The sequence below is a fragment of the Homalodisca vitripennis genome, chromosome 2 (genome assembly GCF_021130785.1).
Source record: "Homalodisca vitripennis isolate AUS2020 chromosome 2, UT_GWSS_2.1, whole genome shotgun sequence".
Classification (NCBI taxonomy): Eukaryota; Metazoa; Arthropoda; class Insecta; order Hemiptera; family Cicadellidae; genus Homalodisca; species Homalodisca vitripennis.
The window spans coordinates 4,798,907-4,819,079 of NC_060208.1; the positions used below are offsets into that span (position 1 = coordinate 4,798,907).

General features: G+C 32.6%; 2 protein-coding genes across 2 annotated transcripts; both read left to right on the top strand.

Moving 5' to 3' along the window:
- The first annotated feature begins 123 nt into the window (after positions 1 to 123).
- LOC124353431 lies at positions 124 to 7,257 on the top strand. Its single transcript, XM_046803270.1, has 3 exons — positions 124 to 127; positions 766 to 987; positions 6,335 to 7,257. The coding sequence occupies exons 1-3, from the start codon at positions 124 to 126 to the stop codon at positions 7,255 to 7,257; spliced, it is 1,149 nt and encodes a 382-aa protein (XP_046659226.1).
- Positions 6,678 to 20,103, top strand: LOC124356111. The gene is made up of 2 exons (XM_046807267.1): positions 6,678 to 6,805; positions 18,163 to 20,103. Exon 2 carries the CDS (start codon positions 18,216 to 18,218, stop codon positions 18,801 to 18,803), a length of 588 nt encoding a protein of 195 aa, XP_046663223.1. The 5' UTR covers positions 6,678 to 6,805; positions 18,163 to 18,215; the 3' UTR covers positions 18,804 to 20,103.
- Positions 20,104 to 20,173: the final 70 nt, after the last annotated feature.

The following is a 20,173-nucleotide window of genomic DNA, read 5'->3' on the forward strand; positions in this document are numbered from 1 at the left end:
ATTTCTATGATAAATCCAAGATATAGTGCAACATGTTCATGTTTAATATTTTTGGACTTCCTTCTTTCATGTGAAGTAAATGGATCAAGTTATTGTATTTATAAACAAAATTAGAGCAATGTAATGGGTAAAAATGATTGTTATCACACAAACTGACAACTAATTATTTTTAATCTTCAAGTAAGTAAATAATACTGTATTTTCATAACTCAATAATATGTTGAAGTGCGTTCATATCATAAAATGTGTTGATGGGGTTTCTGTGTTCGTACCATTGGTGTACAGCTTTGTCCGTTTCCATGTGCTCAGTTGTACCGAGTAAAGGTGGGAATTGTTTTCAAAGGAAGCATTTCTATTGTTTTGAATGTTAAAAGCAAAAAATGCTGTGATGAAGCAAGTCTAGTCTGTACCCATCCGCTCAGCAACAATAATTATGTACTTTTTGGTTTTCCCCTTTTTTAATTGAGACTACTTTAGGAATTGAATACACTAATGGTCCCAACTTTTCCCCAGGTAACGGTGATCAATTTGGTTAAATTTTTAAAATAAATGTATAGAAAATCAAATCATCAAAATATTTAAAAAAATTAATTTTGAATATTTTGTACCAAAAGAAGAGTATTTTAAATGTTGGTGGAAAGTATAAACAGTTATTTTACCAAACTATCCAAAAGAATTTAAGTGATCGCCTGAAGGTTACAATTTTTACACTATCTTGATACTGCAGTGAATTCCTGTATAGTGAAAATAAGATATCATGGACAGTTTCTGTCATAATCCACTTGAGTATCTTCCACCAGTACTCCTCCGGAGTGCAGTATGAACAACCGTCTCTGTCTGATTCTCTTGTTGTTACAGCAGACCAGCCACAACCTGGGGCTACACCTGCCAGCTTCCCCTGTCCGGACTGTGGGCGCAACTACAAGTACAAGAAGACATTGAGACAGCACAGGTTCTATGAGTGCAACAAAGAGCCTCGTTTCCAGTGTGAATTTTGCGATTACCGGTCCAAGCTCAAGGGAAACCTCAAGATTCACGTGGCGGTTAAACATAAAGCACCACCATCAAATATTTTTTATGATGTTATAGGATGATTTGAATTAGTTGACTTTAACACGTTCATAAATTATCATACTTTTTAAAATTATGATGTAATTTCGACCAAAAATGCTCTTAATTTTAGTTTTTAATAAATATGTTCTAAAAGGATTAATAGTGTCCGTAACCATATTTTCAAGGTCTAAAATGCAGCTGGATAATATTCAGAAAGTATTAACAAAATTGTGTTGCCCACCTGTGGGGCACGATGCTCATTTCTAATAGACAGCATTACCCACCGACGGGTCAATTGTTCAGTTGTTTTCAAATCCATCCATCCATAAAATTTATTCAAAAACAATTGAATGGATTTGAAAACAATTGAAAAACTGACCCATCGGTGGGTAACGCTGTCTATTAGAAATGTGCATCGTGCCCCACAGGGTGCGTACCCCTGTGGTTCATCAAGTGTTTTACTGAGAATTGAACTACTGTACTTCCATGATTAAACGCATTTTATTTGATACAGTTATTAGGTTTTTCTGTTAAGTTAACACTTCATGTACAGTATATATGTAGTTTACTGTTGCAAGGAACATGTTTTTAAATTTCAAAACAAAGTAAATGGAAGTGTTAACAAACAATATTATACAGGCTAAATTCATTTTTGATGCAGCATTAAAATGTGGCTGAACAATGTCATATTTAAATTTAAAACCTCAACCGTGTTATATTTGTAATCAAAAAACATTAATACATAACATTGGCACAACATTGGGGGTATCTTCATTCCCCTGGCCGTCAGGTTCATCATATAAATCATTCTATAAATTAATTAAAACCTCAACCGTGTTATGTTTGTAATCAAAAAACATTAATACATAACATTGGCACAACATTGGGGGTATCTTCATTCCCCTGGCCGTCAGGTTCATCATATAAATCATTCTATAAATTAATTAAAACCTCAACCGTGTTATGTTTGTAATCAAAAAACATTAATACATAACATTGGCACAACATTGGGGGTATCTTCATTCCCCTGGCCGTCAGGTTCATCATATAAATCATTCTATAAATTAATTAAAACCTCAACCGTGTTATGTTTGTAATCAAAAAACATTAATACATAACATTGGCACAACATTGGGGGTATCTTCATTCCCCTGGCCGTCAGGTTCATCATATAAATCATTCTATAAATTAATTAAAACCTCAACCGTGTTATGTTTGTAATCAAAAAACATTAATACATAACATTGGCACAACATTGGGGGTATCTTCATTCCCCTGGCCGTCAGGTTCATCATATAAATCACTCTATAAATTAATTAAAACCTCAACCGTGTTATGTTTGTAATCAAAAAACATTAATACATAACATTGGCACAACATTGGGGGTATCTTCATTCCCCTGGCCGTCAGGTTCATCATATAAATCATTCTATAAATTAATTAAAACCTCAACCGTGTTATGTTTGTAATCAAAAAACATTAATACATAACATTGGCACAACATTGGGGGTATCTTCATTCCCCTGGCCGTCAGGTTCATCATATAAATCATTCTATAAATTAATTAAAACCTCAACCGTGTTATGTTTGTAATCAAAAAACATTAATACATAACATTGGCACAACATTGGGGGTATCTTCATTCCCCTGGCCGTCAGGTTCATCATATAAATCATTCTATAAATTAATTAAAACCTCAACCGTGTTATGTTTGTAATCAAAAAACATTAATACATAACATTGGCACAACATTGGGGGTATCTTCATTCCCCTGGCCGTCAGGTTCATCATATAAATCACTCTATAAATTAATTAAAACCTCAACCGTGTTATGTTTGTAATCAAAAAACATTAATACATAACATTGGCACAACATTGGGGGTATCTTCATTCCCCTGGCCGTCAGGTTCATCATATAAATCATTCTATAAATTAATTAAAACCTCAACCGTGTTATGTTTGTAATCAAAAAACATTAATACATAACATTGGCACAACATTGGGGGTATCTTCATTCCCCTGGCCGTCAGGTTCATCATATAAATCATTCTATAAATTAATTAAAACCTCAACCGTGTTATGTTTGTAATCAAAAAACATTAATACATAACATTGGCACAACATTGGGGGTATCTTCATTCCCCTGGCCGTCAGGTTCATCATATAAATCATTCTATAAATTAATTAAAACCTCAACCGTGTTATGTTTGTAATCAAAAAACATTAATACATAACATTGGCACAACATTGGGGGTATCTTCATTCCCCTGGCCGTCAGGTTCATCATATAAATCATTCTATAAATTAATTAAAACCTCAACCGTGTTATGTTTGTAATCAAAAAACATTAATACATAACATTGGCACAACATTGGGGGTATCTTCATTCCCCTGGCCGTCAGGTTCATCATATAAATCATTCTATAAATTAATTAAAACCTCAACCGTGTTATGTTTGTAATCAAAAAACATTAATACATAACATTGGCACAACATTGGGGGTATCTTCATTCCCCTGGCCGTCAGGTTCATCATATAAATCACTCTATAAATTAATTAAAACCTCAACCGTGTTATGTTTGTAATCAAAAAACATTAATACATAACATTGGCACAACATTGGGGGTATCTTCATTCCCCTGGCCGTCAGGTTCATCATATAAATCATTCTATAAATTAATTAAAACCTCAACCGTGTTATGTTTGTAATCAAAAAACATTAATACATAACATTGGCACAACATTGGGGGTATCTTCATTCCCCTGGCCGTCAGGTTCATCATATAAATCATTCTATAAATTAATTAAAACCTCAACCGTGTTATGTTTGTAATCAAAAAACATTAATACATAACATTGGCACAACATTGGGGGTATCTTCATTCCCCTGGCCGTCAGGTTCATCATATAAATCACTCTATAAATTAATTAAAACCTCAACCGTGTTATGTTTGTAATCAAAAAACATTAATACATAACATTGGCACAACATTGGGGGTATCTTCATTCCCCTGGCCGTCAGGTTCATCATATAAATCATTCTATAAATTAATTAAAACCTCAACCGTGTTATGTTTGTAATCAAAAAACATTAATACATAACATTGGCACAACATTGGGGGTATCTTCATTCCCCTGGCCGTCAGGTTCATCATATAAATCATTCTATAAATTAATTAAAACCTCAACCGTGTTATGTTTGTAATCAAAAAACATTAATACATAACATTGGCACAACATTGGGGGTATCTTCATTCCCCTGGCCGTCAGGTTCATCATATAAATCATTCTATAAATTAATTAAAACCTCAACCGTGTTATGTTTGTAATCAAAAAACATTAATACATAACATTGGCACAACATTGGGGGTATCTTCATTCCCCTGGCCGTCAGGTTCATCATATAAATCACTCTATAAATTAATTAAAACCTCAACCGTGTTATGTTTGTAATCAAAAAACATTAATACATAACATTGGCACAACATTGGGGGTATCTTCATTCCCCTGGCCGTCAGGTTCATCATATAAATCATTCTATAAATTAATTAAAACCTCAACCGTGTTATGTTTGTAATCAAAAAACATTAATACATAACATTGGCACAACATTGGGGGTATCTTCATTCCCCTGGCCGTCAGGTTCATCATATAAATCACTCTATAAATTAATTAAAACCTCAACCGTGTTATGTTTGTAATCAAAAAACATTAATACATAACATTGGCACAACATTGGGGGTATCTTCATTCCCCTGGCCGTCAGGTTCATCATATAAATCATTCTATAAATTAATTAAAACCTCAACCGTGTTATGTTTGTAATCAAAAAACATTAATACATAACATTGGCACAACATTGGGGGTATCTTCATTCCCCTGGCCGTCAGGTTCATCATATAAATCATTCTATAAATTAATTAAAACCTCAACCGTGTTATGTTTGTAATCAAAAAACATTAATACATAACATTGGCACAACATTGGGGGTATCTTCATTCCCCTGGCCGTCAGGTTCATCATATAAATCATTCTATAAATTAACCCAATGATGTTACATCTAATCAATCCCACCACTAATTTCTCAATTTTGTTTTTTACTATGCTGCTAGTATTAAAAAATAATTTTAGTGAATTTCTCAAACATACTTGGATTTTCAGTCCCGAAATAGAATGAATTATTTGTGGAAGGAGCTTATCATAAAGAAATTTGCTTTATTTAGGTATATGAGAAAGCAGAGATAGGTGCTATAATTGCGATGTGTTGGGGCTAGTCAAAATCACTTGCCGAACAATTTTGCATTCTTTATAAATGAAAAATTCAACAACAGTTGTTTTTCTTTATCTATTCCTATGACAAAAGACAATATCTGTATTTTCAGTATTTAAGTTTAGTATTACGTTACAATTTTTACATCAATATGACAACATTTAACATTGTTTTATGCATAGTTTAAAATCCACAAAGAGGTTTATCAAAATAAAATTTGAAACCTTGTATTCTGTTTTAAATGCCAAGCAGTGTATAACAACATGTAAATGCAACCATACATACAGAAATATCTAGCAAAGTATTATTTGTGTAGATAGCTAAATGTTTTCTTAGTTAATATTTCACCATTAAAGACATAGCAATTTTGATGGAATTAATTGACATTTTTGTGGCTTGAAGAGTATTTTTAATGAATGGGAATTATAATTATCTTTGGAAATAACACAAAAAACAGTAATTATTTTATAAACACATATACACAAAGTAACTGACTCTATTATAGTCTTTTAATTAAAATACATATGAATTAAATTCTGTATATTAACACTTGATTAAAATTGTAAATAGAGTATATAATGTTTTAAGACTTGTAATTATACTGTTAATATATTAGGTCTAGTCATTAATATGTATTCTCTTTTATTGTCTTTATTTTATATATTTTCTAAAGCTTGTTATTTAGAATTTAAAAAATACATTTACATTTTAAAAGCTTTCCTGTGTTTTTATTTAATGTTGTGTTGTTTATTTTTATTTATTTTATTGCTTCTTGTTTATCAATTTTGCAGCAGTAATGGAATGGAGCACCGAATAAGTATTTTACACTGGTCATGTGTAACTAACAAATACTATTAATATTTAATTGTATTGTAGATTGTTAAAATAAGGCTTTGCTATGAAATAAATTCAATTAGTCTAAGAATATGTAAGTTATTCTTAAGTTAATTTTCTCAATATTTTCCTAAATTGGTATTTGTCAATCAAGTTACTAACTTGTTCTCCTTTCAGGTCTCACTGACAAAGAGCTGCAGGAGGTATCTGTAGAACTTATTGTAGAGAAGAAGAGGACTCTGTCGTGCTCTCCGGATAACTTTCTTGGATTCGAGCCTGTTGATGTGAAGCCCACAAAGAGATTGACAGAGTTAGCCAGCTCTATTAGAGTTCTGCAGCCCCGCTCAAGCAAGAGCAGGGCCTCCAAGGTGTGGCAGCGACCGGCTCGTTCGTTCGTTGACTGTGCCATCAAGGAAGAACCTGAAGATGATCTTCTAGAGACAAGACGGTCAGGGAGGAAATCCACAGTCGATACATCTCCTACCGAGCAAACAGAGAAGGAAACTCCAAGAAAGGCAAAGGCGCAGGGGCGAAAAACCATAAGATCACTAAGTAATGAAGAACTGGATGAGGAGGTTGTGAACGTTTCTTCTCCAAGCAAGACGAAGCCAAAAAGTATTACAACTTCTAGACGTAAAGGGTTGCAAGGTGAGAAAGACACAATTCATCCGTTGAACAATGCAATAAAAGCTGAAGTAACTGATGAAATTCCGAGGAACGTCAACACGAAAAAAGTAAGGAAATCACTTACAAATGGTAGCGTCAATAGTCGATCTTCTGCTTCTATCTCAGGCAATCGGAAACAAGTGGTTGAAGACATGACCAAAATCAGGAAACGCCGTTTGATAAAAACCAGTAACAAAACTGCCTTTAAATGTGACCAGTGTGGTAAGATTTACAAGTATCTAAGAGGGATGAGGCAACATAAAAAGTTGGAATGTAACATCCCACCTCAATTCCCGTGTCCGTATTGTCCCTCGTCGTTCCGGTATCGTCAGAATATCCGAGAACATGTTCGTAACTTCCACGAACAGGCTTTTCCCAAGTGGTATGCTACTCATTATGTTGCTCCTCTCCTCATGGGCGAGGGATCATCCTAAGTTCATATAAACTTTTCTCATTTGTTATTTTATGTTAATTTAGCTTATGATTTATTTGGAAAAGTTAATCACAATGAGGTTACATTGTGCTTTTAATTACTATTAGTTTGCTTAGCTAATTTGATTTTTACATATGTAAATGCATTGCTTCAATGTTTTTTTAGTTCTTAGTTACTTTTTGTGGTTTTTTTGTTTGAATATATAAAATATTTTTGGTCTAATTTTGACACATTTTTATAAAATGCATAATTACTTGATTTCATTTACTGCGGAACAAAATATTGCAAGTCGCATTACTGTAAAATAATTTTGGTTAATTAATCAGTTTAATTCGTTCGACTATTACAAATTTTCATTATTACTGTTGTATGTAATAATTCCACCGGTGGTACGGTGTTTATGTGATTGTCATAAATATTTCCAACTTTAGTTTTTAGTTATTTTTAATATCTTTTGTAATTTTAATTTTTAATACACACTATTCTATTTTGTAATTGTGTGAAATAAAGTTTAATAAATTATTTATTTTGGTCTGAAGTTTATTGTAATGTTAAAGTTTCTATTTATTAAAAAAAACTAAAGTACTTCAAGTAACTACTAAAGTAATGTGTTTTTACATTTTTTTGTTGCATATTAAAAGACCAACTTTAAATTATCAGTTCGTTATTTTTAACACATGCTTCTTAAATAATTATTTTGATTTGACAAGCTGTGCAAAAAGTTTGTAGTATCTTAGTATCAAAATTCTAAATGAAAGTGCTATAACCGTTTTCCATGACAATTTTTTATCATTCAAAATAGTGCATAAATAATTTAATCATCCAGTTAAGTTAGTGATGTATTTGATTTTTCTATGTTATGCTGAATGGAAGTGGTATGTATTGAACTGTGAAAAACAAATGTGTATTAAGAAATTCAAATGATAAGCATATCTTGTGTTATATTTAGCATTAAGTGATATTGTTTCATCCAGGAGGGACATTTATTACTCAATAAATACATTTGCTTTATTTTATTTACTTTAGGCTGTTTCCCCAGATTCTTTATTTTTACGTACAATTGTTTATTTGCTGATGCGTAAGTTGAACACGGAAATTTTAAATTATACTTTTAGAAATCTTGCATTTTTTGCAATACTAGAAGGATGGTATGCATGGGCATGGTAAATAGAATTATTTTCTATCGGGTAAATTTGGCTATTGTAACAGCCAAATTACTAAGGCCAAGAAAAAAAATAATTGATGCCCTAGAAAGTGTGAATGTCCAGGGTTTTCTTTTTTTAAATAAGGACCTCAAACCCTAAGTTCAAAATGTTCTTTAGTTCATGTAAGTTCCACTAGAGATCGTGTGGAACTCTTTCTTGGTTGTCCAATCTCCCTACTCGATAAAAATCCTGTTTCTTCAATGTGCAATTTTTTCTAAGAAAGTCCCTAAAAGAAGAGGTTTCTGTACTGGCCCAAATTAACACATTTCAAGTACTGGCCCTAATCCTTGATAAGCTATGGAAAACAAGACATAGCAATTCCTTAAGAGATGCAGGACTCCTTATTCAGAACTATTACCTTGTGTTCTAAATAAATGTTTAATTAAAAAATAAATAAATAAAATGTTTGTACAAATAAATAACACAACCAAAAAGAAGATTTCTGATGACTCCATGACTTGAATTCTTGGTGGTATGAACTATAAAAAATGATACTACATATCTGAGTGTTAAAATGATTCTCTACTGACCTAAAAGAAACACTTAAGTTATATCTCATACAAATTATCAACAGGTCTTTTGATAATTAAAATATCTATGTTTTAAAATACACTGCTTTTATTGAATTGTTACGCTTTCTTCTATACATACATTATATATTAAATCGTACTTTGGGTTTCCTCACCAAAAGAAATTTTACAAATGATCTTTATTTTACAAAAACAATCAATTAGGTGTATTGAACATTTAAAGGTGTAAAATAAATCATGCAGAAATGCTTCTAGGTTATTCATAAATTTATATATCCGAAACCATTCTTTAAAATTAGAATCAAACATTACACAACAAGCACTCACTATAGAAACACATTTTCTAGATTGCACTGTATAAAATTATATTAAACCCTTAAGTTATATATGTTTTTTGATAACCTCCTTCAGCCCTGAAGTATTTAGCCCATACAACCAGTTTTAAAACTAAACCTATAAATGGTTGGTCAAATTATGGCTGAGGAGCTGCTGCTGCACCAAGGGTGGTTGTGCTGTCAGACAGCCTAAAGTGATATTATTTTTTATATTTATAACATGTAAATCTTTTATACTTACATTAGTTTGTAAACTTGCATGATGTTTATGTATTAATTCATTTATTAAGATTGTGATGTGACAATCTTTACACCCCGAAATACAGTTTCAGTTAGAGAAAAATAAATAATAATAATTTATTATTCATCTAGGTTCTATTTAAAAAAAATTTGATTTAACGAATTGCAACAGCTATCACAGATTGTACCACTAAATTAAGTAAAATTAAAGAAAGAAAATGTAAAAGTAACTATTTGTTACAAATTAGGCTAAGAATCTGTTTCAGCGTGAGACCTTGTACAGGCTTCTTTACAGAAGAAATACAGGGTTTGGCTTGTAATTAAAAAGAGAATGATTGCTACTCCAATTCCATAATAGCTAATGGACACAATACAATATTAGTACTTCTCTGTAAAACATTGAAAACCAAAGTAACTGAAAATACTAAATAGAAGATTCTAATGTTGAAAATTCAATACTAGTTCATGAGTACAAAAATAATGTCAAGAACCATCTTTTAGGTCAGCTTTTAGTTACATAAGAATGTTGTTAAATCTTAAAGACTTTGGAACTTATTTATAATACATACATCTACACACTTGTTTAAGTTTTTCAAATAATGTAAATAATTATTCAGAAATTATCCTTTATAATTAATGAAAAGAATCCAAATTTTACACTGCACTAACAGTATGTAATTCTTGTTCTCCTTCATCTTTGAATCCCAGATCAAGAACCTTTTAAATCAAATTCTATATACCAGAATCAAATTTTTATTTGTCTTCCAACTCTTAATATGGTGCATTAGATATCATCATGGAGCATTACATAGTTTGCTTAAAACTTGGCATCAAGAACTCGATTACCTGAAATAAATAGTTCAGTCCAGAATTCTTGTTCGGAATTCATATGGAACTGTTTGCCATTAAGCTATCTATCATGGTACTCGCTTAGAAAGTCTATCTTAGCTAGAAACAAGTATTTATCCATTCATCTTAAAATATGAACACTCAATAGTCCAGGAGCTAGAGGCAATTTGCATTGGATAAGTACTCAGTCTGTGAGTTGGATAGAGGAATTTCTCCCTGAAGAAGAGATCAGTCGGCTAGATCAGTTTTGTGGAGGTCGAAATGGAGGGTTACAAAAGAGTTGAAAACATGTAAACGATAATGTTCCCACAATTCATGTAAGGTATGCTGGAGTAAAAGGTTTGTTTAAATTAATCAATAAAAAAATTATAACATAATCAAGAATAGATCACACATTATAATAAATCAGAGGTTAAAAATTATAGACTTGTTCTTGTATATAAAGTATTATACTGAAAATTGAAATATTTAATGCCGAAGTTTAAATAGAATTCTTAAGTTTCACGTTACCATACAGAACAGAACTCATGTGGAGATATGGATAATTTCATATTGAATTGATAACACATTGTAAATTAATTAATTTTCCTTTGTTATAATGTAAGTGTTGTAATGAAGCTAAAAGGTTTTTAGAAACCATAAAGAAATTAATACAACTTCATTAATTAAATGTGGCAGTTATTAAAATGTTAAAAAGAACAACTGTATTGGTGCTATGAAGAATTGCTGAGGTTTTAAAATTCTTAAGTAAAATATATCTTATGTACTTATAAGGTCTTCTGTTTATTGTAAAACTTCAAGTTGGCGGCCGTACAAAGTAACACATCAGTAATATGAGAGAACATTATCATACATTAACATAAGTGACAATACCCAAACTATTCTATATACCCCAAAGAAAGTTCTTAAACCATTTACATGAAATAGTGTGGCTGATGTTTATTTTCATTGTGAAATTAATTTCTTATGTTATTTCACAAAATACGCTATCAAATTAAATAGTTTATAAGAGAATTAAATCATGGCAGACAAGTAGCTCAATGAAGGTATAGCTTTATATAAGATTTTTAATAAACGCTTATGTGTCACTATAGATATCTTGCAGTGTCAAAAAACATGCCAGCCTTTAAAACTCATACAGATAACTTTGTAAAAAATTAGCTTTTGAAACTAATAGTGCATCTTTAATTGTATATTTCAAAATAACATCCCACTTGATATCTATATTTTTACAACTGTGCTATATAGATGTTATCTTTAAAAAGTCATCTGTTATCAGGGGCACACCACGGGGGTGGGGGACAACGGGACCTGTTCCCCACCCCCAAGATCATTTTATTTCAGAAATCTATCACAATTAGTCTATTTTTGAGTAAAAACAACACTTTTTAAACTTTGAAATCAAATATATCAATTCAAACTTTATAACTATTTTAATTTACGAAATACACAACACTATAATTCAATTTACTTAAAACACTAAATATATTACCATCACACACCAAGTAGAAAAGTGAGATTAGGTCTGACTATTTCTTGTTGCTTCTACCTGTACCCGGTACTTTCAGTAACCGAGTGCAAAATTTAGTCGCGAGTCCAGGTACTTAGTACCATAAACGGCGGTAAAGGTGTAAGTATCTGTTGTTGCCAGCTGCGGTAAATTAACAAAACTTGCTTAAATTAATCTGTGCTAAAAATTTTTAATAGTGGTTTCAATATTACATGCTTGACGACGAATACAGAATTTTGAGGACCACTCAGTTAGGAACAAAACTTAAAATGGTATTTTCATAACTTTATTCCCATACTATTCTAAAAACATTACATACTCAATTGCAGTACACTTGCATATATTTTGTGTAAACATTTAATCTTTATCAAATCACAAGTTTCTGAGTTATAAATGTTCCATGTTGCAGATTGGTTGAAGAGTGCCACAAACCGGTATTTTTCTCGTTGCAATCAATTTTGTTATATCCAATGTTAACGTTAGTAAAAAGTTTTATATGTAAAACCGCGGAAATGAACAAGCTGATAATATAACGCCTGTTATTGTAGCTCTATTAGTTTGTGGTCCAAAAATAGACAGACATCAAGATTTGGTTTTAGTCTTGATTTATGATTATAACAAAACTATTATGTTAATGTTATGATTAAATTCTGTTTTATTGCAGGGGAATTTGACATCATAAAAAAAAGATTTTTCATTTTCTATTTTTTCTTTATTATTATTTATGAATATTTTGATATACAAAACATGTATATTTCAATTTTCTAAGCCACTTAAATACATTTTACATCATTATATGGCACAGTGTTGATTTTTCCATCTTTAATTCTTATACTAATATAACTTTTGAATTGTTGATTTTTTTGTTCCATATTTGATAGATATACTGCTCTTTACTCCCTTTTGCAGTTTATGAATGAAACAAAGACTTTTCAAACAAGATTACTCAAGGAATACATGTATGGAAAGATTCCAAATGATTCTTTAAATTATGTTATATGGTCATGAACAAAACTAGTTTTTGTTGCACTTGAAGTACTCAAAATAGAACTTTGAGATTCTATTAGTAACTTTAAATTCTGGTTACTTAGGGAGGGTAAAGGTGTAGCAAGAACCCTTTGGTGAAGCTGGTGCAAACTGTGTACTAATAAAGCTGAGGAGATGACCCAAACTGCCAGAGTAGCAACAAGAACTTAGAAGAGGAAGCTGGAAGACAGGGAAGAATAATAAGGGCTGGAATTGATTATGTTGTCTGATTAAAGGCAATATTTTCTCTTTTTGGTTTGATTTCCTAAAAACTTAAAAATTTTAACTTTAGGTACAGTTTTGTTTTAAAAGTGCCAAATGTTCACTACATAGCTTTCAACCTACTTCATATGGTATACCTGAATTTACTCAATAATAACCATGAAAAAATATTCAAGGTTTTTTAATGTTATTTTTATTCATTATATTATAAAATTCTGAAGGTACGGTATATAAACTTAATTGTAGGTATAACAGTTAGTTAAAGAGGCATAACAACATGTCAAAAAGTTTGTTTTTTCTGGCTATAGTAGTTTTTCAGAACTGGTACTGAAATATGACAAATTTAACATTAAGTTAAATAGACAACAGATTCCCCGCAAACTCCATATAAACTGAATTTATTGCAGAATATTTTAATTATCGCAGTATAAGCTTACTGGTGATTGTTAGCAGAGTGATTTTACTGTAAAATTTATATACTCTGACTCTCCACTTTGGCCTCCATTTATTATTTTAAAAGTACTATAAAATAACTATTTTAAGACTTAATATATCAAAAATGTCCTGAGTCCCCCTCTACTGATCTGAAGGGGGTTTCTATACCACCGACTCAACAGACCATATATCTGTTTCTTAAAATAGAAACTAAAATTCGAATGGCAGTGATGATGCCTAGTCAATCTCACATGACTGGATGATACTCGGCACTAAGTTACAAGCTGTCATCCTCTGTGCTGGATCACTTCACAGCAGGGACCAGAATCAACTACAAGGCATTCTATGGCTATAGCTAAGTGAGAGTGTTACCTCAATTGTATTGATAATTATACCAGTTTGGATTATTGAGATAGAGGTGTACAAACAATGCCAAATGCGATGGAACTCAAACTTATATAAACAGTGTGGGCTTTACTTTCCTCAATTCCATCTTGGCTCAAACATATGTAAACAGTGTGGGCTTACTTTCCTCAATTCCATCTTGGCTCAAACTTATGTAAACAGTGTGGGCTTACTTTCCTCAATTCCATCTTGGCTCAAACTTATGTAAACAGAGTGGGCTTACTTTCCTCAATTCCATCTTGGCTCAAACTTATGTAAACAGTGTGGGCTTACTTTCCTCAATTCCATCTTGGCTCAAACGTATGTAAACAGAGTGGGCTTACTTTCCTCAATTCCATCTTGGCTCAAACTTATGTAAACAGAGTGGGCTTACTTTCCTCAATTCCATCTTGGCTCAAACTTATGTAAACAGTGTGGGCTTACTTTCCTCAATTCCATCTTGGCTCAAACTTATGTAAACAGTGTGGGCTTACTTTCCTCAATTCCATCTTGGCTCAAAACTTATGTAAACAGTGTGGGCTTACTTTCCTCAATTCCATCTTGGCTCAAACTTATGTAAACAGAGTGGGCTTACTTTCCTCAATTCCATCTTGGCTCAAACTTATGTAAACAGTGTGGGCTTACTTTCCTCAATTCCATCTTGGCTCAAACTTATGTAAACAGTGTGGGCTTACTTTCCTCAATTCCATCTTGGCTCAAACGTATGTAAACAGTGTGGGCTTACTTTCCTCAATTCCATCTTGGCTCAAACGTATGTAAACAGTGTGGGCTTACTTTCCTCAATTCCATCTTGGCTCGTGGCAGTGATACAGTCAACGTCCAAAGTAGCAGTTTAAAATTGGGTCCAAAAATTTTGAGTACTGCTTAAAATATTTTATATTCACAAACTCATATTCTGCAAGGCCTTACTGGTAACATTAAATTTATTACATTGTTATGATGAACTAACATGTTGCATTCTTGCTTTTGCCTGAATTCCACTACATAAAAGTATGTAGTTGTCAGTATCTGTTTCAGATCAAAGATTTTAGTTCAAAACCAATTTTTCTAAACACTTGAATGCAGGAGGTTTAGATTAAGATGTTTGCACACGCACAGGGTTGAATAATGTGCTCCTAAAGCTACCGATTAATATTGATAGGTTCGTCCTGACAGCTTGAGGGTGCTCGCCCATTAGTATTTCTGTTATTTATGTAGGTTTATATACAATAAAACAAGTGTATGAGGTCCTTAAGGTCAACAATTTCCTAGTGAACATTTTCCGGACCTTGTATTTAAAAGTATTCTAGACCTCCACACCGTGTCTTCCCCTCTATAGTAATTTTCTATACAGCATGGTGAAAAAAGAAGCTATAAATGCATGTATCTAAACTATTTGTATATTCTTCACAGATGTGTATATGCTATAAAGTATTTCCCCCCAATGTTTGTGCTACATAACCATGTATTACAATAAAAATAATAGGTGAATGAATAAGTTAAAGGGGGTTTGGTACAAAGTTATGAAAATGGTTTTAGGGCATACACACCCTAATTATTAACAATCATTTTTAGTTATTTACTGACACCCAGTACTATCAATAAGATAAAGTAAAAGAGCTCAGATAAAATGGTGAAAATAGTAGGAATTACAAGCTTATCAACTGCTGTAACAACAAACATGTAAAATATTACTGGTGAAGGTTATTATTGGCAATGGATGATTTGTAAGAATAAAAGAATTTTGGGCGTTTACCATTGTTATATGTCATACAATCACCAAGTTCTCTAAGGTAAACCAGCTATTCTAGTAAAAAAATGAAGAAATCATACAAATTGCTTTTGACCCGGGCAGATTTCAACCAATAAAAAAATATATCTAATGATTTTATTCTATTATGTAACAGTTATGGGATTTTAATTCAAATAACAAAAATGTTGACGTCTAAACGCTTAAATCGTAACTAAATTAATGAACAACACAACCAAAACTGAAGACTTGTTTCATGAAACTTATCTGATCAATTTAAACGTACTTTTTCAGCAGCGCTCGATTTCGCTCCATTGGGCATGTTCACTGTTTTTGTTGTACCACTGTTACAAGTAAAGTGATAGCGAAAGTTGACAATGACTTTGACACTGTAATGTGTGAATGTTCGTTAGTGTATAGAATGTAAGTAAGTCACGTGGATCATGAATATCGAACAGTGAAAGCTTAGAATCAGATCAATAATCAGAAGATGGTCGTAACGGGCATAATGTATTGCCGATGCAATAAACAAGATTTGGTCTGGGCAATATAATGTTAACATTAACACAATTCACAGCTAATCATGATTTCTTTCATGCTCGGTGTACTCTAGCCCAGCTATAAGGGCTATCCAGAAAGTAACAGACGTTTTTGAATGGTGCGGCAGTGGGCGAGGCTACAGCCGCCATCTTGGTGTCAAAACACTGGCGTTCAGTACGTAGTCACGCGCGGTCTGTATCTCTTTTACTTTTCTCTCTGCGATTAATTAAAATGTGTGCTGCAATTGAAAATCCCGCCACTTATGAAGTGCGTTCAGTGATAAGGTTGTTGTTGGCAAAAAAACCATAAACCAATTGAAATCTATCGCCAACTTTGTGAAGATTATGGAAATGGAAGATTATGAATACGACAAACATGGTCTCGATCGTATCGTAACTGGTGATGAAACATGGTTGAAGCAAGTTAATTGTAAAAAAATGCAGTTTATGGAATGGAGGCACACACATTCTCCATAAAAAACAAGAAAATGTTTCCAAACTTTGTCAGCGAGAAAGATTATGGCAATTGTTTGTTTGTTTTTTTTTTTTTTTTTTAAGTTTGAGCTCAACAATTTTGTTTTTCTACGGCAATGCACGTTCCAATACAGCTAATCGTACACAATTTTTGGATGATTTTAATTGGGAAGTGTTTGATCATCCGCCTTAGAGCCCAGGGCTGGCAACGAGCGACTACCATCTCTTTCCAGAGACGAATGCCTGGCTCGCAATGTAGCGCTTCGATAGAGACGCTGAACTTCACGCTGGCTTTAATCAGTGGTTAAGTCTCAGGTGGCAGATTTCCACAAAGCTGGAATCGAAATACTTGTATCATGTTATTATAAATGTTTCAATTTGAATGAGGGTTATGTTGAAAAATAGTCTAAGAGTGTAGCTTTTACGTGTAGATATGTAATAAAATGTTCCTATTTCAGTTGGTTAATTTCTTATTTCAAAACGTCTGCTACTTTCTGGATAGCCCTCGTATTTTGAGGTTATACATTTTCAGATACACAAAATGTGTGAATGCTATTCCCGATGACTCTTGACAGCTGTTGCTGGGAACATTTAAGATTCTTGTCACGTGTGCACTTGATTTCAGTCCTGTAAAAATGTGTTGATGGAGAAACTATAAATTTATTCTAGACGCTCAAAATAAATGAAAATTTACAATTATTTAGCAAAACTCACTATTAGACTAATAATTTGGTTATTTTCTCTCTTTACAACTCATTCCTCTTGTTCCCTCCATTACTGCCTTTTAGCATCCCTCAATTTCAGACTCTAGTGATATGTTCATGTCTCAGCTTCCACGACCTACTTAAGTTTGAAACTTAACTGTTCAATGAAGTATATCGTGGATTGTCGAAATACCATATATTATATCACATCTATTCTACTTACTATTTCATTTTGATTGTTTTGTTGATTAAATTTATATGGCTTTAACATTCCTGTACACTTTGTAAATTCCTAGATGTTTGTTTCAAAATAGGTACTCTTATTAATTAATTGCTAGGAAAAATTTGTCTGGGAATGTTTTATTAATAAAGAAAATTATAATTCATAAACTGTACGTTTTCAGATCATTGCATTAAACAGGCCCTTCTAGCATTAGGTATTGATTGGAAGACGCAAATAATAAATATAATAATGGCTTACTTCTGTTAAATAGTGCCATACTCTGGCCTTGAGAGGGATACTCAGGACACGGTGAACCACTAGTGGAGATCTCGTGTGGTAAAATTGATAATCATCAAAGTTGGTCATTATTTTAGATATTGAACCATTAGTAACACTTAATATTTTACCAGTTTGTAATTTTAATTATTTTTAGAACATTTATTATACAATGGACTGACACGACACTGTGACTGATTTCAGAGGACACGCCCAAGGAGGAGGTCGTGCGCAGGAAGAGCAGCAGGTCGCGCACTATGAGCACACACTACGTGAGTGTTGAGTGTCGACATCGCAGCCCGAAGAGTCGTCGGCGGTTGAAGAAACCGACGGAAATCAAACAGGAACCGGCAGAAGAAGTGGTTTTGGGGCCTGTTTCCCCACCAAAGTCAGTAAAACCTCCCCCATCCATTTCGTCCTTCAAAAAGAAATCACCCAAGAATCAGAGCAGACCTAAAATGCGCAAGTCGGTACGGGTCAAGACCGAAAAAGTGGATCCTGTGACTCAATCGTTGTCAGAGCTCCCGTCGATCAGCGATGACCTGGACTATATCCAGCAGAACATCAAGCAAGAAGCGGATGAAGAGGATCGTCCGAGAAAGCGGGGGAAGAAGAGAAACTTCCCGGCTCACGAGGGACACAAGTGTGAGTTCTGCGGAAGGATCTACAAGTACCGCAAGGGGATGTTGCAGCACCAGAGACTCGAGTGTGGTCAGGACCCCCAGTTCCCTTGTCCTTACTGCCCTCTGAAGTTTCCGGTACCGACATCTCATCAGGAACCATGTTTACACAGATCACAACCAGGCATTCAAGCACTGGTACAATGTCTTCTACACCGCCTCTAAACTGCCGAGGTGGCCGGACAAAGATAAACCCAATGTCTGATTACCTTTTGTACAATCTTTGTAAATGGCTGAGTCATTATCAATTTTATTTTGTTATGTCAAATGACAGGTTCATGATGGCATTAGTAACCATTGTGTAATAGTGAACAGCATATGTCTTGGCTTGTATTTAAATTTATACTTGTTTTATTGTAACAAGGTTCATGTATTATTTGTATTTTTGTGAAAATAATATGTAAAAATTGTGGCCATTCCACCAATAAATATAATTTATGAAGCTTAGGCTGTGTTTCAAAGAAACATTTCATAGTTATTCAAGATTGGAATGTATTGTTTAAAGAAAATTATTGACCTCCGAATAATTTTGTAGTCTGTGTAATTCCTCAGTACCGTATAACTTTATTTAATTTATACAAATTCTCACAAGTTCTGAAGTGCTGAATGCAAGAAAATATTCACTGAGTTCTCAGTAGAGTAATGGAATTACGATTTTGTTAAGTAACCATGCTATTGTTTGCCACAGTGAAAATAAAGGTCGTTAAATACCTTCTTTAGCATTAGGGATTCATACAATCTGTTAGGTGTCAGTTTGTTTTACCACTGTGCTGTTAATTGTTGTGTACTAATCAGTTTGGTTGTGTTTTGTAGCTATGCAATATACCTTTTACCATTGTTTTCATGTTATAATTTGTAATATTTATTTTAAATGGCATGTTGGCACATTAATAGTATATAATGCACAGTAATTGTGTGGTATGTTTAATTATCTCAAAGTTTATATTATGATTTGTTTGCACCAATTTAAGCTAGTGAATTCATGGGTGATTTTAAATAAGATAGTATAAAGTTTTTTATCTCTTTGAAGTATTAAGTATGTGCGTTTTCTTTTTCTTTTAGTGTACTTAGATTATCTAACCAGTAAGCAGATAAGTAGCAAATGTTAAATGTATCAATTGGTAGCTGAATGTCCATCAGTAGTAATTCACCCTCAAAATATTATTTTAAATAATATTTTTTTACTATGACATCAATAAATATTGCCCTTAGAACACTGGGTAAATTAGCATAAAGATAATTATAATATTTACATTTAAATTTACAAGCAATGTATAGTGAATATGTTATTATTACTTTACTCCAGTTTGTATTGTATTCTTAATCTCATATATTTTGTTGTTATAAGTATGGGTTTTATCCTTTCCATTGTATGTCTCTTTACCTCAATTTTTGTTTGGTAACTACACTGTCCATACTATACTGAACATTGTATCAATTGTATCTTATAAATTGTTGTGCAATATTGAGTCGATTTTTATTTTCCATTTGGTATGGATTCTGGGTGTTTCAAAGTGCAATGCAAATTTATAAAT

Excerpts from the sequence above, each read along its gene's own strand:
- LOC124356111 (XM_046807267.1), top strand. The coding sequence starts at position 18,216 with ATGAGCACACACTACGTGAGTGTTGAGTGTCGACATCGCAGCCCGAAG.
- LOC124353431 (XM_046803270.1), top strand. Across the intron at positions 988-6,334 it reads CAAAGAGCCTCGTTTCCAGT|GTCTCACTGACAAAGAGCTG; the intron begins GTGAATTTTGCG and ends TTCTCCTTTCAG.